Source organism: Patella vulgata, chromosome 3, assembly GCF_932274485.2.
Source record: "Patella vulgata chromosome 3, xgPatVulg1.2, whole genome shotgun sequence".
NCBI classification, from domain to species: domain Eukaryota; kingdom Metazoa; phylum Mollusca; class Gastropoda; family Patellidae; genus Patella; species Patella vulgata.
In genome coordinates, this window is record NC_065881.2 from 77,465,104 (window position 1) to 77,484,764 (window position 19,661).

The 19,661-nt window shown below is 35.1% G+C and overlaps 2 protein-coding genes across 2 annotated transcripts in view; both read left to right on the forward strand.

Annotated features, from left to right (window-relative positions):
• LOC126816860 (sodium-coupled monocarboxylate transporter 1) overlaps positions 1-5,652 on the forward strand; it is a 32,921-nt gene extending 27,269 nt beyond the window's left edge. Inside the window, exons 9-14 of the mRNA XM_050543646.1 lie at positions 33-160; positions 777-934; positions 1,651-1,910; positions 3,245-3,345; positions 4,228-4,334; positions 5,099-5,652. Coding sequence (XP_050399603.1) covers positions 33-160; positions 777-934; positions 1,651-1,910; positions 3,245-3,345; positions 4,228-4,334; positions 5,099-5,125 — 781 coding nt within the window. The 3' untranslated portion in view covers positions 5,126-5,652. The remainder of the gene's footprint in view (positions 1-32; positions 161-776; positions 935-1,650; positions 1,911-3,244; positions 3,346-4,227; positions 4,335-5,098) is intronic.
• A 2,479-nt stretch (positions 5,653-8,131) lies between these two features.
• Positions 8,132-16,332, forward strand: LOC126816861 (N6-adenosine-methyltransferase subunit METTL3). Its single transcript, XM_056099328.1, has 11 exons — positions 8,132-8,387; positions 8,684-8,951; positions 9,589-9,649; positions 9,899-9,951; positions 10,614-10,698; positions 11,097-11,186; positions 11,367-11,403; positions 11,724-11,843; positions 12,625-12,680; positions 13,224-13,239; positions 16,328-16,332. Exons 1-11 carry the CDS (start codon positions 8,216-8,218, stop codon positions 16,330-16,332), a joined length of 963 nt encoding a protein of 320 aa, XP_055955303.1. The 5' UTR covers positions 8,132-8,215.
• The last annotated feature ends 3,329 nt before the right edge of the window (positions 16,333-19,661 follow it).

Genomic DNA, 19,661 nt, shown 5'->3' on the forward strand with positions numbered 1-19,661 from the left:
CATCTGGGGTAAATGTATATTATATATTACAGTACTGTATCGTCAGGCGTGAATGCCCTAGCTCTAGTATATCTAGAGGATGTAGTAAAACCAATATATAAGATGAAGAAAGGAAACCAGATGGCAGATGGCTTAGCTAGTTTTGTATCTAAAGGTTTGGGTAAGTCTTTAAGAGTCCAATTGCCACTTGATCTTTCCAGCCATATATTGTTTCTTTGCATAGGAGTCTGTTAATGTGGTTTAAATGTTAATGGTTAGGATAAAACGACATGGTTCTGGTAATAATAAGGATAAAACGACACAGTTCAGATAATGTTATGGATAAAATGACACAGCTCTGGCAATTATCCGGATAAAAAGACACAGTTTTGACGATGCTAAGGATGAAATGGCACAGTTCGTTCTGACAATGCTATGGACGAACGGACGAAGCTGTGGTAATGATATGGATGAATCGACACACCTTTGGCTATGCTAATGATGACACGACACAGTTATGACAGATATACACAAAACGACCTAGTCCTGGCAACGTTAAAGAAAAGATGACACAACTCTGACAGTGGTATGGATAAAACGATTTGCTTTGGTAATAGGATAGAATGAACACAATTTGGGTAATAGCTATGATGCATAGTTGTTCTGGGTGCGGTTATTGTTAGGGCAGAAGGCTTTCCCCTGGTAGTATAAGGTAGATCACAAAAATGTCATGGGCTGTAAAGGCGATCTCATTAAATATATGAAATGCTACATTTGTATTTCTTGTTTCTTTTAAGCTTTGTTCTTTGGTGCTTTGACCATAGGTCTAGCGTTTTTATCCAGTCTTATGGGAAGAACTATTTTACATATAACACTTAGCTCCTTCGGAATGACTGGAGGACCTTTATTAGCATTGTTTATATTAGCAATGTTCTTTCCTACAGTTAATTCATGGGTAAGTAAAGGAAAATCTTTTTATTTTTATGGAGTCTGCATTATCTATTTCCATGTATTTCTAACCTAATTACTGAGTAAAGTTCTTGAAAATGATACCGAAATGTCAGTGTTCGAATTTGTCCACATAAAATCCCTCCAAGGACGTTCTGTAGAGGGCCTGTGAAATGAGAAAAATAGTTCAGGGTCGTCGATTTCGGCTAAAAAATATATGGTCGGTCCGATAACCGTAAACACTGGTATTTTTAATTTTGGCCTTATGCAAATCATTAGTTTCCCCTTTTCTGATCGATGCTAAGATGTAATTATTGATGTTGATTGATTTCGCCGAAAATTTTTGATAAGTTTCTTGGGTAGGCCCTCTGCTCCCGGTACCTGCCCGTCCCTGCCTATTCTTCGAAATTCTGTTGCCCCGATTTGTCAGTGCTGCAGCAGGACGGGTGGATGCAAACAAAAGAAGCCTCGACAGTTAGAATTCGATGAATAACAGGTGGAAAAACCGCTGTCCGGGCAAAATGTCTCTCCTATCACACTGCATGTCGTGTGTCCATCTTCATTAATCCGCTTAGTGCAGAAAGTGGGACGTTAATCCCTACTTCTTTCAGTCATTCTGTCTCCCCTCCATCTCTTTCTGGAACACCTGATAACACTTACCTCAATTTATGTTGTACTTGTGTATTCCTATGATGATATAATAAGACCCTTTGTATTTTTCAGGGAGTAGGCGTTGGCTTAATCTCAAGTTTAGTATTTAGTTTTTGGTTAGGAATTGGAACCATTATCAGCCGTCCGCCATTACCCATTCTTTCTCTTAAAACTAGTGAATGCCCTATAACACAAACTGTAATTAATAACATCACACAATCTGTAGAACCATTTGTGACGTCAACTATTATGTATGACGTAGACAATAATATGACGTCATATTCAACAGGTGCGCTGGAGGCGTCGACGGCAGCTTATGTTTCTAGATACAGGTACATATTAGTTATAAATAACGCATTTACCTGACTTAATTGGGGACCAAACAAATAATACAAGATGACGCCATTGTCACTCGGTACTAGACAGAGGCCTTATTCCAAGAGAGTCGCGCTAATATATTCTAAGAATACTGCCTTATCATTGACTGGATGCTAAAATCTTAGTACAAATTTAGCTCTTATTATATACTCTTCAAAAAAAGTAGGGGATATTCAGAAACAATACAAAACTGCGGAAATGCACTGCTGTTTTTATTAGAGGTAACCAGTGTATGTTAATAACAGGTCAATTACCTACACATGAACATAAACAGTTCATATGGGCGGCTTATCTGACGGCCCCATTTCACTCGCAAAGAGTGAAAATGGACGGTTTTGATTTTTGTCTTAATAATGAGTAATTGCTCCACCAATCCTCAGACATTCAGCCATTCATCTTGGCATGCTCCTAATCAACAGTCCAATCACGATTTGGGGCAATCTGACCCACTCCTCTTGCAGTGCCACGGCCAATTCTGCAGTAGTGTCGGTTGACGTTGACGTCGACGAACATGTCTCCCGATCAAATTAAACGTAACAAACTAAAGCAAAGATACGATAAACAGTAAATCTTATGCAAGAACCGATAGGAAAGCAAACATGGATAGAAAAAAAACCAGCATGCGGCAGTTTTCATCAACCCTTCCTTGAAGTGTCAAATTTGACAATGAACCCCTCCCACGTGTATGGCGCTATTGTGTGTCGCGTATGCAGCTCAGTGGTTCTGTTGGGGCGATACGTTCTTCATCTGTGAACATACTCTCAAAGCATGTCAAATGTCCATGGCTATTTATCATATCGCAACCTGCATAGGTATTTGCATTTCAATATCCCCTACTTTTTTTTGAAGAGTATAATATTATATCGAATGCAGAGTCTGAAACCTTAACATATTTTACTGTAAGATAATCCTATTTTTTTGACTAGCGCCCCTGTCATGGTAGTCTACAGGGAACTGTAGTAAGGCCAGTATTGTTATTACTGTACATCATTGACTACCGCGTACGATTTACCTCGCGTGATTCGGTAGAACGGGGTAGTGAGTAAAAAAGTTTCCTTGCATCCGTGCTATTACAGTAATTACACCCAAGACCTTTACGTTGAATAATGATAAGGGTCAATAGCTCCCCAATAGTGACTGACGTGCCAGTAAAAGCAAGGCGAGATAGAGAAATAGAGGTGGAAGAACCGTTTAAATCCTGTACATTTATAAGAAACGATTTCTGATAATGTATGTAAAGCTATGAATCAGACTATACCTGGTGATAATAAGTATATTTTATTTGTAGATATACTGGTTTAGAGATATATCGTGTATCATATATGTGGTATAGTAGTATAGCAGTTATAGTTGGTATTTCTGTAGCTTTGATGGTTAGTTGTGTATCAGGTTAGTAGACAGCGATACCCTTTTCTCTGTGTATTGCGGACATCACACGATCCCGAAATTGACACCAGATAAAGTAAATCTTCAAATTCGGCTCTGGGGCCTGTTTCACGAAATTTTAATTAAGATAAAATCCAAATTTTGGTAATTTGATTGGATAATATTAGACTGATTGTAGTGCTTAGCCAATCAAAATTGAAGTATCTACTAAAATTTGGATTTTATCTTTAGTTAAAATTTCGTGAAACAGGACTCTGATCGTAAAAACATCGGGCCATTCGTGAGGGCATCTGGCGTCAATTTCGGGACATTGTAACCCCCACGAAAGCATGATCTTCCTGACTCTTAAGAGCCATCGTGTGGCCTTCGTGTGTCCTTTGATTATAAACTACTATAAACAAATCACATCTACGTATTACCTTCGTGTGTAGTTCGGTTGCCATCGTGCGTCCTTCTGTAGGCATCGCACCAGTTTCGGCTGTTGATTGTCTGTTGACCAAGTTCGGGGTCATCTTTCCGCGAAATTCAAAATTCAATATTCATATAACCATCTGGTGTAAATTTCGGCACAGTATGACGCCCGCATATATAATACGTAAACATTGTGGCCCGATTATATTGGTGCTGTATAGTCATAGGTTATTGAAGACTGACTCATGAAGACGGGCATACGCCATGCTGTGTGCTATGAGGGAAAGCTTTTCAGGATAGCGGCATTTCCATCCACTCTTTTTCGCAACTTCCGCCTTCCCCTACACCACTGATGGAACGTCCAACTCCTTTAAGGATCATAATACGCCATTTTATGACCTAAGCCAGAGATTTGTATTGTTTCATTTGCATTAATTTATATTTCCGCTATTTTAATATTTTCTTTGATTATAGGAGGTCAGAAAAATCCCATTAATCCAGCGTTAATTATACCGGTATGGCGGAATATCCAGTCTTTATTTGGAAAGAAGTCAAAATCATTGGAAATCACTAAACACGAGGCATGTATCTTTAAGCGACAATTAATAAATTAATAGGCTTTCGTGGTATTCTATTATCATTTTTGTACAGAAACGTTATAAAATGAAATGGGGTTTAACGTCTTACTTTTCTGCATCCGCGTGTCTATTTGAATAAATAAAAACTGGTATAAGCAAAGCCGTGTACTAATGGAGAACGGTTTCCTTCCCAGGCCCCCGTTCAGCACCACGGACAAGGGTATCCAGGCTGGAAAATACCGAAAGACGAACCCGGGAGCCATACACACCGAGTCACCGTGGCTTATACAAAATTGTAATTTATGAAACTGACAGTGATCTCGGCGAACCTCCCTGTTTATGTTTGTAAGTGAGATCAATGCCACAACTCTGGCCATTTGCAAAATAGCGTTAGCATGGTTTTGTAATATTGAGTCTAGCGGTAAAGACAGCGGTATCGTGACTATATTAGCCTGGGTTCGAATCCCTATGAAGGCCGCCTAGAACCTTGGATTTTTAAAAAAATAAACGTTTCCTATAGTCGTTCGGATGGGACGGAACACCGTGGTCCACCCGTGTGCACACTAATGTGCACGTAACAGAACCCTTGACGGTTGGAATTCAACGACGGACAGAAAGTCACTGTTCGAGCAAAATTCGCACACGTGCCCATAGGGAAAAAAATCGTATGTTCATCTCAAAATGACCTGAGACGTTAAACTCCATTCCAATCATATCAATCTGGTTTATTGCAGATTTTATATGTGGTGGTTTTTTTTCTATTTCAGCGGTTACAATTAAAAGAGTCTACATAACAATACAAGTCTTATGTTGGTTTGCGGAAAAGTAATTTGTGTTTTGGCATCGTTTGTAATTAATTCAATGGTGTATTGTGGACGAAGATATTGCGATCCGGACCACGTAGCTAAATGGACATATTGAAAGTGTTATACGATGATCATTCATTGCCCGGATATAAAGATACACCATTCTGCGCACAGAGAACAATCTAATTTGAATGGCCGCCATATTTAAAAATTAGTATTCACTATTGTGAAATGCGGTTCTAATCCGTTCTACATCTGTCATACAAACAAAGACTAAATAAACATTCTCAATATTCTCGCAGCATAGTTAGTGTTTTCGACTAAAATCGCTGATTTAGGAATTAAAATGTCGGCCAACCAGTTACGTGTCTGTCATCAAGCTGCACTAATTGTAGACAAGCAGCGTAACCTTCGTATGATCATTGAAATGTGATTTTTATTATTAAAAAAGACAATGTATTTAAATAATCGATCAAATTTGTATGTAATCAATGATAATCAATGCCTGTAAATGATTTTTTATAGTTGTTTTTTTTTATTATGGTTATTAAAAATTATCGTGTGGTTATGTCTTAGACAATACAGGAAGGTTTTAAAACTATAACAATGCAGACAAAATCCAAAGCTATTAGATTATAGTTTCATTATTGCACAATAAGGATTGTTGACCCTAATTTTAGACCAGACCTATCCTATAATCTACAGATTATTTTGTTGCGCAACCGTGTTTGTTTGTTGAGGGAGGGGGGCAGTTTTTCCCGTGAAAAAAAGTTACCAATCACTTAGTCCGATTAAGATGACCTGACTCAGGGTTTATCAAAGATTTTTGTGGCTAAGTCCTAACAACCATGTCATGGACTATCTGGATATACAGAATTAATGCAGATGCGGGGTTCTCTGAGATTTGTAAACTGTCCCAAAGGGTTAGCAAGTGGAAAAAGATCGGGAACCCCTCTGTCAGATTTTTACCTTGATATATTATAGTTTTTCTGTCACATGTAATAACCCCACTCACAGATCTCCTCGTGTATATACCTACGTGTTGATTGTATATACATTGATTGTATATCATTTGCTTCAAGCATATTTCAGACTCGGTCATTTATTTGAAATAATAGATTGTTTTAAAATAAAAAATATATAATGTGAATAAAAAGTTAATTATACTGCCTAATTCATTTGAAAGCGATGTCATACATACATAGGCTGAGTGAAATTTGGTGTGGACTACTTGATCTTTTTATGAGACAGAGAACTAACCCGATTCAAAGATGAAATGAAATGAGGTTTAACGTCCTACTATTCTGCTCCGACTTGGCTAATGAGGACGGGCATACGCCATACACTGTGCCCAGAAGAGCCGCAAAAACTCTAAACCCATGACGCAAAGAGTGTCACTGCATCCCCTTCACTGAGCCCCTGCCTATTTCTGTGCGAGCATATAAAATACTTCGTAAATTGTTTACCATTTCCCTGCGTGATTCCATACAGTTGCCTTCGAAAACAAAAATAACCAAATAAAATATTTGAATCCTATTTCTGTCACAGGTGTGCCCGTCATAATTATCACTAGGTGCTCTGAAACAAGTTTCTATACTCTGCAAAACGCATGATGATCGACAATTTGGATATATAATACCAAACTGGATAAAAGGATAAAGTTTGCAGTCATCTTACAAGATATAAGAGTGCTCTGTATGGAATTTGTATTCTCATGATCGTTACAAAAAGTTGATAACAAGTTGTTATAGCTCTTATAAGTTCGTCTCCATGGCAATACGAAATAGAATGAGATGGGGTTTAACGTCCAACTGTTCTGCTCCGGTAGGGCAAATGAAGATGGGCATGCGCCATACAGTGTACTATGAGGGAAGTTTTTTTCCGGACAGCGGCACTACGGCCTACTCTTATATCGATTTAAAACTGCCAAGGAATCTTTTACGTGCACGCCAATATGTACACGGGACCTCGGGTTTTCGTCGCATCCGAACGACTATACGTTGTTCCGTGCCAAGCCCTCTGCCCTGCACCACTGACAATGGGGAAAATCCCGATGAACGTTCTCGGCCAACGCAGGAATCGAACACGGGGCCTCCAGGTAAGCGAGCCAATGTCTTACTCACTGAGCCACCGTGGCTCCCCTATGGTTACACATGCATGATGATAGCTAGCACATAGAAGAAATAACCTGCTGGCTAATAATAGATCAGAAATTAATTTCATTGTAATCATGCTGATTCTAGCAGAAGCGACGGTGGGGTAGGTAAGGATGTGTGGAATTGGGGGAGGGGGTAGTCATCTGTTTATGAGGTGAGCTGAAAACTATATTATGATATGTTTCAATGCGTTCATTTGCGAGATCAAACGTTTAACATTGTCCACGAATATGCATGCAGTTACACGCATCTTCTCGACAACATCTTTCACATGTAGGAACCAAATTTAATCTATTTCTTTTTTGTCAAAAGAAAATGTTATATGCAGACTGATAAAAAATATCTTATATTCGCGTTCGTCCTAATTAATCCCACTTACATCTTAAAGGGTGTGTGGCTCGTTGGAAAATTGAAATATTAATGTAATATGAATGTATATACAGTGAATTATGCCTAATCCATTCTACACGTTTTTCATATTCATCATGAGATATCAAAAAAAAAACAGCTTTCTTTAGATTTTATGTAAGTAACCAACAACTTAAACTTAAACTCTAGAATTAATATTTCATGATAGTGAGGAAAAATTTACATAAGTGGTCTGTACCCAGATCAAGTCATATAGAGTTATTCATTCTTTTGGAGTAATTATTTAAAAAAAAAGTTTTATTTATGTCAATTGTAATAATGACCATTATCATTAGATATGAAATAATATTTTATATTTATATGAATATATTATGTAAATATGTTAGAGACATTAATTATCTGATCTTCAAAGTAGATGGCTATAACCTACACTTTTGTATCCATAAAATAGTTACTCCCTGTAAAATGGCAGCCTGCTGTAAAGATTTATTTTTGTGTCGGGCATTATAGTTTTGTACTAAAAAAACCCTATTTATTTACTTTTATTTGCACCATGTCTGATACGTGGAGTGATATCCTAGCCGTTAAAACTAAACAGAATAGTTTACGTGCTAAATTACAGCAAAGAAAGAAAGAAAGAGAGGGTTTAGCCAAGGAACTTGGAGTTTCTCCATCCAGCACTTCCACTGCGTCTTCAGCATCGTCCTCCACCACATCGATTGTTGGTAAGAAACATTCGTTTTTAAAAAAACAAAAAAAACAACAACAACAGAAACCGTGTCTTGGGTGGTCCACTTTTGTATATGTATGTTTCAAAGATTTCTTTGTCCACTGAGTGACTGAAATGAAATTTAATTACATGTATGTTCTAATGCATTCTTACATTCTAATAATGATTATTAATATTTACATGTATGTTCAAATGTTTCCTGATTTGAGTGTCGGTATTTAAAAATGAACCCATCTTGATTTATATATATAGAAAGGGCATTACATGATCCTCATTTTGATTGTCTTCCAGATTCTGGTCTTAATACACCGACTTCCAAAGCATCATTTGATAATGTCACTGTTAGTGCATCTAATGAATCAGCCATTCTTACAAAGAAGGAGATTATACATCCAGAAATCGAAAAGAAACTTCCTTATGTGCTGTGTGACATGAATCTGGAGCTTCCCGCTGAATCATCTGTTATAACTGGACTTCTAAATAAAATGTTAGGACAAGATGTTAGTGATTTCATTGTTAAAGAATTATTAGAAAAATTTTCTGCTCAACAGTTAATAAGGTAAACCTACAAAAAGAATGAATTTCTTAGATATTTCTAATAGAAGAAAAATGGAAGACGCCTAATTATAATATAAAACTTGAACATGTATTTATTATACCCTGTCGTTTGAAGAAAGCAGGGGACTATCTGTCCATCCTTCAATCCATCAGTTCGCCAAGCTTTTTGGAACACAATAACTCTGCTTCTAATAATAATTGAAGTAGAATGTCCAAACTTGGTGTAAATGCTGATTATGTGACTGCCTTTTGTGACTATAAGTTTGATGATTAACATTTTCTGCTATGGTTAAGCAGAGATAAGCTTTGGGACATTGATCAATGATTTGGGACACAATAGCTTTGATCCTACTTGAGCGAGAATGGTTACATTTGGTGTACATATATAGTGTATGACATAAAAACCTTGATTAAGTTGTAACATAAGCATTTTCTGCTTGGGGCTAATTATAGATAAACATTGTTATTGGTTAATGCTTTCAGAGGGATAAATGTACTTATTTTTATGTATCATTTATTTATTTTTAATATTAAGGTTGGATGGGGGGGGGGGGGGCGGTGGACATCAGCCTCGAAGTTGGCTTGTTTTATTAGAGTTGTAAATGTCTTTTAGTTTCATTATATTTTTTTCATTCTAGTATATTAAAAAGTGGCTCTGATAAAACAACATTTACTGTCACCTCTGTTGATTTATCAAAGGTAAAATTATCTTTTCTTGTTTTTTTAAATAATAATGTTTTCAATCTGTGATTGACATAAAATAATTGATTTGTTGATGTAGTACTCTTAAAAGAGGTTTATTTCAAACTTTTGCCAGTCAGTCATTTTTTTAATTCAGATTTATAAGCACGATACTTTTGTCTAAAAAGTAACATTTACCATTATCCAAATATGATCAATTTTACTGTGTTTGCTAGATTTAATTTTTTATTCTATTTCTTTATTCAGTTATCAGCACTGTATAGTGATGTTGGAGGGACCAGAAAGAGGAAAAGGGATGAGTAGGTATTTTTTCAGATCATAAAATAATGTGTCCTAAAATACCTGCAGTTACCTGTACATGTATTTATTACCTCAGAAAAGTAGAATGATAAACCCCATGTCATTCATTCACCAGAAGAAATTACCTCATTCCCTCTAATTAAATGAAATATTGTTCTGCACCACATATACTGACAGTGGTATTGATCTCATCCAAATGACTGGATGCTTATTCGTGCCAGACCCTCCATCCAGCACCAGTGACAGGAGGAAACCCGGCTTCTCGAGCAACCTGAGGCCTCTTGGTCTGTGAACCAGCGTCATACTCACCGATCATCTGTGGCTTTCACACGGATTTCAGTCAAATTGATCCACTCTGTACCAAGATTTTAGCGATTGAATTTTCGGACTAGCCTTGATTGTCATTACTATAAAAGTCCCAACAATAAAAAACATAGTCTCGATTATCTACTTCATGATTAAATCATGAATAAAAGTTGAGCAGCAAATAGGATCCTAATCCAGTAAATATCACAGGCTAGCGTTGACATTAAGAGTTGATTAATGTCTAATAAATAATATAGATAACATTTCAGGCCTAAAGAAAGATCTGCAATAAGCAGATTTAGCTCTTGCATAATGTATGTTTAATAAATGGCATTAAAACAATATATTATTGTAGTGATGATGATATAGAAGAAGAAGATATTGGTTCGTCTAAACATCAGAAGAAGAATGAATCAGCGTTACCTGATGATAGTATCGAGGTAATTATCAAATCAAATTCACTCTACAACTTACAAATTTTATATTCGTCAAAATGTACTGTAGAAAATTGACAATTAGGCTAAGCCAATGTAATATTTAGTTTTTCAGGGTTTTGATCAATAAATAACATGGTCAATTCTTGTGTGCAATGAATTGTCAAAATTTTAAAACTTCAATACATGTATTTGGAACTAAAGGCTTTTCAGAAGAGCAACTAAGTACTTTTTGTTTTTAAATTAGTTTTTTTTTTCCTGAAAAATTGGAGGCAGAATTTTAATAGGTGTTCACGAGGAACAGAAATTCAAATTTGTCTGGCCTTATCACTGGCTGATTGGAGAGTTATGAATGACAAGATTGAGCTAAGACAAATGATATTTTATACTGTTTTATTTTCTAGAGTTTATTGAATACTCAGTCAGCAAAAGAGAAAGAAAATAAAAAAGTTAATGAAGAAATTTTACAGATATTGAGTCAACCAACAGCTAAGGTAGGCAATAATTAAATATAAATGTGGTTGATAAAATAAAATATGGACATCATAAATTGCTGTGGGTGTATGTTGCCTGGCAACTTGCCTTTGATTTTTTTAAATTGAATTTTCAAGTGAAGGAATTACTAGCCCTATGATACATTATGAATATTGTTTTATTAATTTATTTTTTTACAGGAACAATATTTGGTGGAGAAATTTAAATCAAGGGGAGGTAAGTCTTTTTTTTGTTTATGAATAGATTTATTTTCCTGGAATATAATGAATATTTGTTCCATAAAAAATTTACTTCAAAGCTGCCGATCAGACGATATGTGAATTTCTCATGGCTTAATCCATGCTAAAATGTACATGCTAAAATATTAAAGTTAGATAATCTCACAAGTTGCAATTGGATTCAGTCAGATTAAAATCGGGCCAATCATAAGATTTTATCCCAAGATTTATAGGTGACACTATCTTTAACAATGTATCGTTTAGAGTTATCAAATATAATTGGTGAATGTTTTGTTATTATGACTACCTTTATTTCAGGTGCTCAGTTGAAAGAATTTTGTCAGTTTGGAACAAGAGAAGAATGTAAAAAAATAAACAATGCTACAGAACCGTGTAATAAACTACATTTTAGAAAAATTATACATAAACACACTGATGGTAAGATTTCTGTAATAGGTTGAAGAAAGAGAGGGAGAGAAATGAGTTTTATTGTCCACTCAACACAAACTGGGTCATTTAGGAACTAACTTCTTAGGGTGAAGAGGGTTTACGATAGTTAATAGTAGGTGCAGGAGGACCGCAACAATTACATGAGTGTCCTGGGTTTGAACCTTGGGAGGATTTTTTTACCGTCCATCAGGGATAATACCTGCAGGACAGAGAAAGTGTGGTGGTCAATTTTGAATGACAAACTGTTATCCAACAATATTCACATTAGCATGTCAGTAAAAATCCCTTGAAAGTGGTATAGGCAGAAAACTCCTGTCTAGGCTATATTCACCATCTTCTGAGAAGGTAGTAGTAGTCGAGTGGTGAAAACTAGACTGTCCTAGGTTTAAATTTCTGCATTGGTTATTAGAGGCGGAGCCTTCAGGGCTTACCTGGAAAGTCTGCTTAGTAGATGAAAACCTGGGGTTCGTACATGTACCTATTGCTGTACATGTAAAAGAGCTTTCAACAGATGGAAATTAAAGAAAGTGTCTGTCTATATTTGATATATTAGTTCCACACATAAGTCAGTATTTAGATATAACTAAAATTAGTCATCAAACTGATATCCACTTAATATTTAAAAACACACATTTAATTGTTCGCAGACTTTGCCATCTTGAAACTAATCCCATGAGAAATTTTATTTTAACATAAATCATAAGGCAGAAGAATTGATGTTGAATATATTAATTCTACCTCCCAGGTTTAATGTTTTTCTTTATTTTAGAATCTCTTGGTGATTGTTCTTTTCTTAATACATGTTTTCACATGGAAACCTGTAAGGTAAGAATTATGAATTATATTGCCCTCTTCTTATATCTAGTGGTCAATGATATTTCTACAACATCTCAGATGAATTATACCTTTTCTAGTTGGGAATCACGGTTGCTCAATCAGTAAGATGTTAGCTTGTTAACCTGAAGGTCCCGTTTTCGATCCCTGCATTGGCCAAGAAAGTTCATCAGGATTTTCCGATGGGGTTCCCCCTTGTCATTAGTGTAGGACAGAGGGTCTGGCAATGGAAATGTATAGTTGGTTGAATGGGAAGAAAAACTGAGGTCCTGTGTACACATTGGTGTGCATGTAAAAGAACCCTTGACAGTTGGAATTCGAAACCAGAGTAGGCCGTATGCCCATCTTCATTAGCCCAGTAGAACAGAAGGTTAATAAACCACTTTTCTAGTTAACCCTATACAAACTTACAGGGGGAACAATGAATGGGCTATGCCCGACTTTCCATCCAGTTGTGTACATTATATGTACATTGTGAATGTATGATATATAATTTCAGTGTGTACATTTTGAATGTTTTATATATAATTTCAGTATGTACATTATGAATGTATTATATATAATTTCAGTATGTACATTATGAATGTATTATATATAATTTCAGTATGTACATTTTGAATGTTTTATATATAATTTCAGTATGATGTACATTATGATTGTATTATATATAATTTCAGTATGATGTACATTATGATTGTATTATATATAATTTCAGTATGATGTACATTATGAATGTATTATATATAATTTCAGTATGTACATTTTGAATGTTTTATATATAATTTCAGTATGTACATTATGAATGTATCATATATAATTTCAGTATGATGTACATTATGAATGTATTATATATAATTTCAGTATGATGTACATTATGAATGTTTTATATATAATTTCAGTATGATGTACATTATGAATGTTTTACATATAATTTCAGTATGTACATTATGAGATAGATCATCCTGATAAAAAAGATGAACCAGTTAGAGAAATAGTGAAATATAAAGTACCAGAAGTTGGTAGTAATGTTTATATGTTCCCTCCTCAGGTAAAATATCAACCACTTATTTTCATAATAACTCTCTATTTTTATGTATAAAACCCAATTTGATTTTTTATCACCAACAAAACCTGTTACTAAGGTAGAACTTTGAGGAATATCATTGCTGAATGTAGAAAAACTACTAGAAACAATTGTTATACAGTGGATGTAAGATTTCTGTGTTAAGTATTAGCCACAGTGGCTCAGTGGGTAAAGAGAGAGAGAAATGGGGTTTAATGTCCACTTGACACAAACTAGGTCATTTCGGGACAAACATATGGTTCAATTTTATTTCAATAATTCGCTTGCGCAAAGTGGTCTTTTATAGTGGGAGGAAATCAGAGGACCCGGAGAAAACCCACGAGATTGGACAGGCGACCCTACTCCTTGTATGGTGGCCTTAAATCTACATCATTGTTGTGATGTATTTGTACATGAAAGAACTGTTTATGTGTCTATAAACAGTCTAGACCTAAGCTTAGATCATCTACAGATTCAAATTTACTGTATCTTCCAAAATATACCAAACTCTATGGGAAACATTTGCTATCAGATTCAGGAAATGGACCATTTGCTACCACATTCGGGAAATGGACCGTTTGCTACCAGATTCAGGAAAATGGAAAGTTCACTAGTTTTAAAACAACATTGAAAACTCATTTTTTTACCAACTAAATTGAGTACAATGTCGAAACGTTGTGATTATAAAATAAAACCAGTGATTGTTTCTCATAAAAATGATGATCTGTCAATGATTATCATAATTTACATTTACCATGGAGCTGACGTGCCATTAAACGCCATTTCATTCATTTCTTTCATTCCATTATTTGTTCTATTTACAGTGGATTCAATCAGATCTTCGTTTCTTTGATATGAGTACAATAGGTAAATGTGCTGTAGTAATGGCTGACCCACCTTGGGATATTCATATGGAGTTACCATATGGTACGATGAGTGATGATGAAATGAGACGATTAAATGTACCAGGTTTACAAGACGAGGGATTTATATTTCTATGGGTGACCGGAAGGTAGGAATATTTTATTTGTCATAAATAGGTACTGAAACTATACATAGAATTTAGAACAATTGCTTGTTTTAGAACAATTGGCTGGGTTTTCGAATTAGCTCAGTTTTAGAACAACTGGCTGGGTTTTGATAAAAAGGTTCAGAAACCTAGAACAATTTTGTTTTGATGAATACGTGTAGGTTCTAGATTAGAATATTTTGTTTTTGATAAGAAATGATATACATGTTAAACATTGTAAAACATTTACAAGGGAAATAATCAATATATTATATTTTTTTTCCTTCTCAGAGCTATGGAGTTAGGAAGAGAATGTTTAGAATTATGGGGGTAAGTTATCTTTGTTGGTCCTTTGAATTAAAATTATTTAAGAATTCAGTCCTGTGATTGGCCAAGAGATTTACTCCCAACCAATTGAATCCCTTGCAAATAAAAATATTGTGAAAGTTGAGTCTCTAAAAGTTTTGATGAACTGAACTGAAATTTTTGCAACCTTCACAGTTATCTGCTGTGCTACCTGTAAGTGTTGGGTACAATTTTTTGATAGATAATTGTATAAGATAATAGATACTTGTATTAGATGATGTAATTCTATGTATATTGAATGTAGGTATAAACATATAGATGATGTAATTCTATGTATATTTGATGTAATGTAGTTATATACATATAGATGAGTTAATTCTATGTATATTGGATGTATGTATAGCTAATTCTCTATGTATATTTGATGTAGGTATACTTAATTCTATGTATATTTGATGTAGATATAAACGTATAGTTCATGAGTTAATTCTATGTATATTTGATGTATGTATAGTTAATTCTATGTATATTTGATGTAGGTATAAACGTATAGATGAGTTGATCTGGGTTAAAACCAATCAGTTACAGCGTATAATTAGAACAGGTCGAACAGGTCATTGGTTAAACCACGGTAAAGAACATTGTCTGGTAAGTATATGGCATAAAAGTCATATAAAATTTATTTATAATAGACAGATTTACTTGTAATCTGATAGGAGAGATTTTAATCTGAAATCAGATGATGACAACCACACCCATAAAGTCTTTTGGGGAAATGGAACAAATGAAATGAAATGGAGTTTAACGTCCTACTTTTCTGCTCCGACTGGACTATTGAAGATGAGCACATGCTGCAGCCTACTATTTTTACAGAATTCACACTGTCAAGGGTTCTATTAAGTGCACACCAACATGCACACAGGACCTCAGTTTTTCATCCCAAGTTCTGCACCACTGACATGGGAAAACTAAACCGGAAAATACTGAGAAGAACTTTCTTGGCCAACACTAGGAGCGAGCCAGCATTTTACTCTCTTATCCACCGGGGCCAGGAAATTGAACAATCAGGCTGTTTAAATTTGCCCAGTTTCTAAAGAGATTTAGATATTAAACTATTGTAAACTTTATTATAGGTTGGTGTTAAAGGTGAACCAAAAGGAGCCAACAGAGGTCTAGATTGTGACATTCTTGTTGCAGAGGTAATGTAATATTTTATCTATATAATACTAATCATATTTTAGTACATGTATTTTTCTCCAGATTAAAGTGGGGGGTTGGATAGCTGAATGGTTAGCACGTGCGCGCTGTATCATAAGGCCTGTCATTGAGTCAACAGGCGTGGTTTCGAATCCCTGGTTGTACGTGACAAGGAGTAGGGTTGCCTGTCCAACCTTGTGGGTTTTATCCGGGTCCTCTGGTTTCCTCCTACTGCTAAAGACCCCAACGCGCAAGCAAATTATTGAAATAAAATTTTAAAAAATAAACCATATGTTAGTCCTGAAATGACCTAGTTTGTGTCAAGTGGAGGTTTAACCCCATCTCTCTCTCTCTCTCTCTCTCTCTCTCTCTCTCTCCAGATTAAAGTACACGCTTGACAGAGACTGATACCTAGGAGTTGCTCGATTGTCAGTCCAGAACATTATGAATTGACAGAATCACAATCGAGTGACTTGTAATTGAGTCCAGTCAGATTTCTGTCAAATCTTGGAAACAGATGCGGTTGGCATTCGATACAAGAGTAGGCCATAGCGCTGCTGTCCGGGTAAATTTTCTCTCATAGGATACTGTATGGCGTATGCCCATCTTCGTTAGCCCAGTTGGTGCAGAAAAGTAGGACGTTAAACCGCATTTCATTCAATTTCAGGTACGAGCTACAAGTCATAAACCAGATGAAATCTATGGTATTATTGAGAGGTTATCCCCTGGTACAAGAAAAGTAGAATTATTTGGTCGACCACATAATGTTCAACCTAATTGGTAGGTATTACTTTTTTATTCACCTGCCCAACCAGGTATTTTAGTTTCCTCCCACAGTTAAAGAACCCTAAAGTTGTATGTGTTAGTCCGGAAATGATCTAGTTTGTGTCGATTTTTCTCTCGCTCACTACTTATTTTAAAAATTGAACAGCTATTAAAATTAGAAGTAAAATGACAAATGAAACTTTAATTTAGACCTGGGAATATGAATGGAAAATATTCATATAGAGATGAGGATTAGCAACATATATGTGGTTTAATTATAGACAGCGAGTGTTGTTTCAATATATTACACAATATATTGCTCAACACCATTAAACAACTTAAAATACAGACACTATCCTACACATGCATTTCAATGAAATCGCCATGCGAGTTCAATATTTCATCTAGTATAAATAATATACGATTGGCACGTTGCCCGTACATTATTTGAAATAATGGTATGCCAACATCAAAGGATGTCATCACATCTGTATTTTATGTATTGTTTAATGGTCGAGAGCGAGACATTAAGTAATATATTGTAACAACAAGAGGACCGTCAGGTCCGAGTGTTTTTACAATATATTACGCAATGTCTCAGCTCGAGACCATTAAACATCTTAAAATACAGACACTCCGCACGTGCGTTTACAGTGAAATACGTCACTCGAGTCTAATATTTGACAAGGTACGATTGGCAAGTTGCCCGTACGATTATTTAAAATAATGGTACGCCAACATCAAAGGGTGACGTCACATCTGTATTTTAAACCCATCTATTACATGTTAGTCTGATTGCTACAAAAGTATAAAATGTTCAACTTCAGTTCATTTTGTAGATGTGGAGTAACTTACTTCGTGTTTAACAGTCAAATTAAATCAGATATTGTACACATAGTTTTGAAATTAAGTCTTAAATTTCAATGAAATTGTCACACAATCCAATATTTCATCTAGTATAAGTAATATTTGATTGGTATGTTGTCCGTAGTTTATTTGAAATAATAGTACCCCAACATCAAATAATGAGAGCGAGACATTAGGTAATATATTGAAACAACATGAGGGACGTATGTTCCGAGCTGTTGTTTCAATATATTACTTAATGTCTTAAGCTTGAGACCATTAAACAACTTAAAATACAGACACTTGCACATGCTTTGCAATGAAATATGTCACAAGCGTCCAAAATTTCAACTAGTACGCTTGGCACATTGCTTGTACCATTATTTGAAATAATGGTACCCCATCATCAAATAATGACATTAAATCTGTATTTAAAGGTATATAACACGTATATAATATTTGATATTCCAGGATAACATTAGGTAATCAAGTAGATGGTGTGAGACTCAAAGATCCAGATGTTGTTAAACTATTTAAAGAACGTTATCCAGACGGAAATTGTATGGAACCACCAAAGAATAGATGAGATTTAAAAAATTGTAGACAAAATTGTAAATTATGTTTTGATCAAAAAAGACTTGAGGCAGTTGATGTGATCTGAATGAAACATGGCTGAAGTTGAACTCTTTACACTCATCTTGGCTTCTCAAACTGTGGTTCAGATACTTGCACAGATTTGGTGAATCAAATAACTGACATGAAATCATTAACAAATTGCAAAATAAGTGACATAAATGCAGTCTAACAATGATTCTAGCGTCTCAAATGATTATATTATGTATGGTTTAATGGTCAAGAGCGAGACATTAAGTAATATATTGATACTGCGTTAGCCGAGTATTGTTTCAATATATTACACAATGTCTTAAGCTTGAGACCATTAAACAACTTAAAATACAGACACTATCCCAAACGTGCTTTTCAATGAAATATGTCACGCAAGTCCAATATTTTATCTAGTATAGATAATGTACGATTGGCAAGTTGCTCGTACATTATTGGAAATAATGGTACGCCAACATCAAAGGATGACGTCACATCTGTATTTTAAATATATATATAATATATAACAGTGGTGCAGCTAATTACAGTGTTGCTGATTTAAATAACTGAAATGAAATGATTATCAAATTTGAAAATAAGTGAATACGCAGCCTCTCAAGAACCATCAACTTGTATATAACACTGCCACTGGTTCAGCTAATTACAGTTTTGGTTGTTAAAATAACTGAAATGAAATGATTGACAAATTGTCGTAAGCATGACGGTTTGCTGCGATATTATTAAGAGCAGGATTACAATATACAAAACACATGTCAAACAATAAATGACAAGTGAATGGATCTGGGGGCAAAACCGTAACTGTCCACTGCGCTGTACAGTCTCAGGGCTGTAGTGATATTTCAAAATGAAAACGAACTAACGATAAGGGAACAATCCAAGAAAAAAAGGGAAATATTTCCTAAACATTGTATTTACATGGCTCAGATATTGGGAACATATATTTTTGTTGTATATATTTCATAATCATTCATACACAGTCTGTAAATAAAAGGATAAAAAAAAATTATATTAATGTGGTTTCTGTTGATGATTTATCGGTAAACTAGATATGGTATGTTTACATACTAATTGGGTGGCAATCTGAGAACATGATGAAATCCAGATAATTGGGTGACAATCTGGGAATATGATGAAATTAATATAATTGGGTGACAATCTGGGA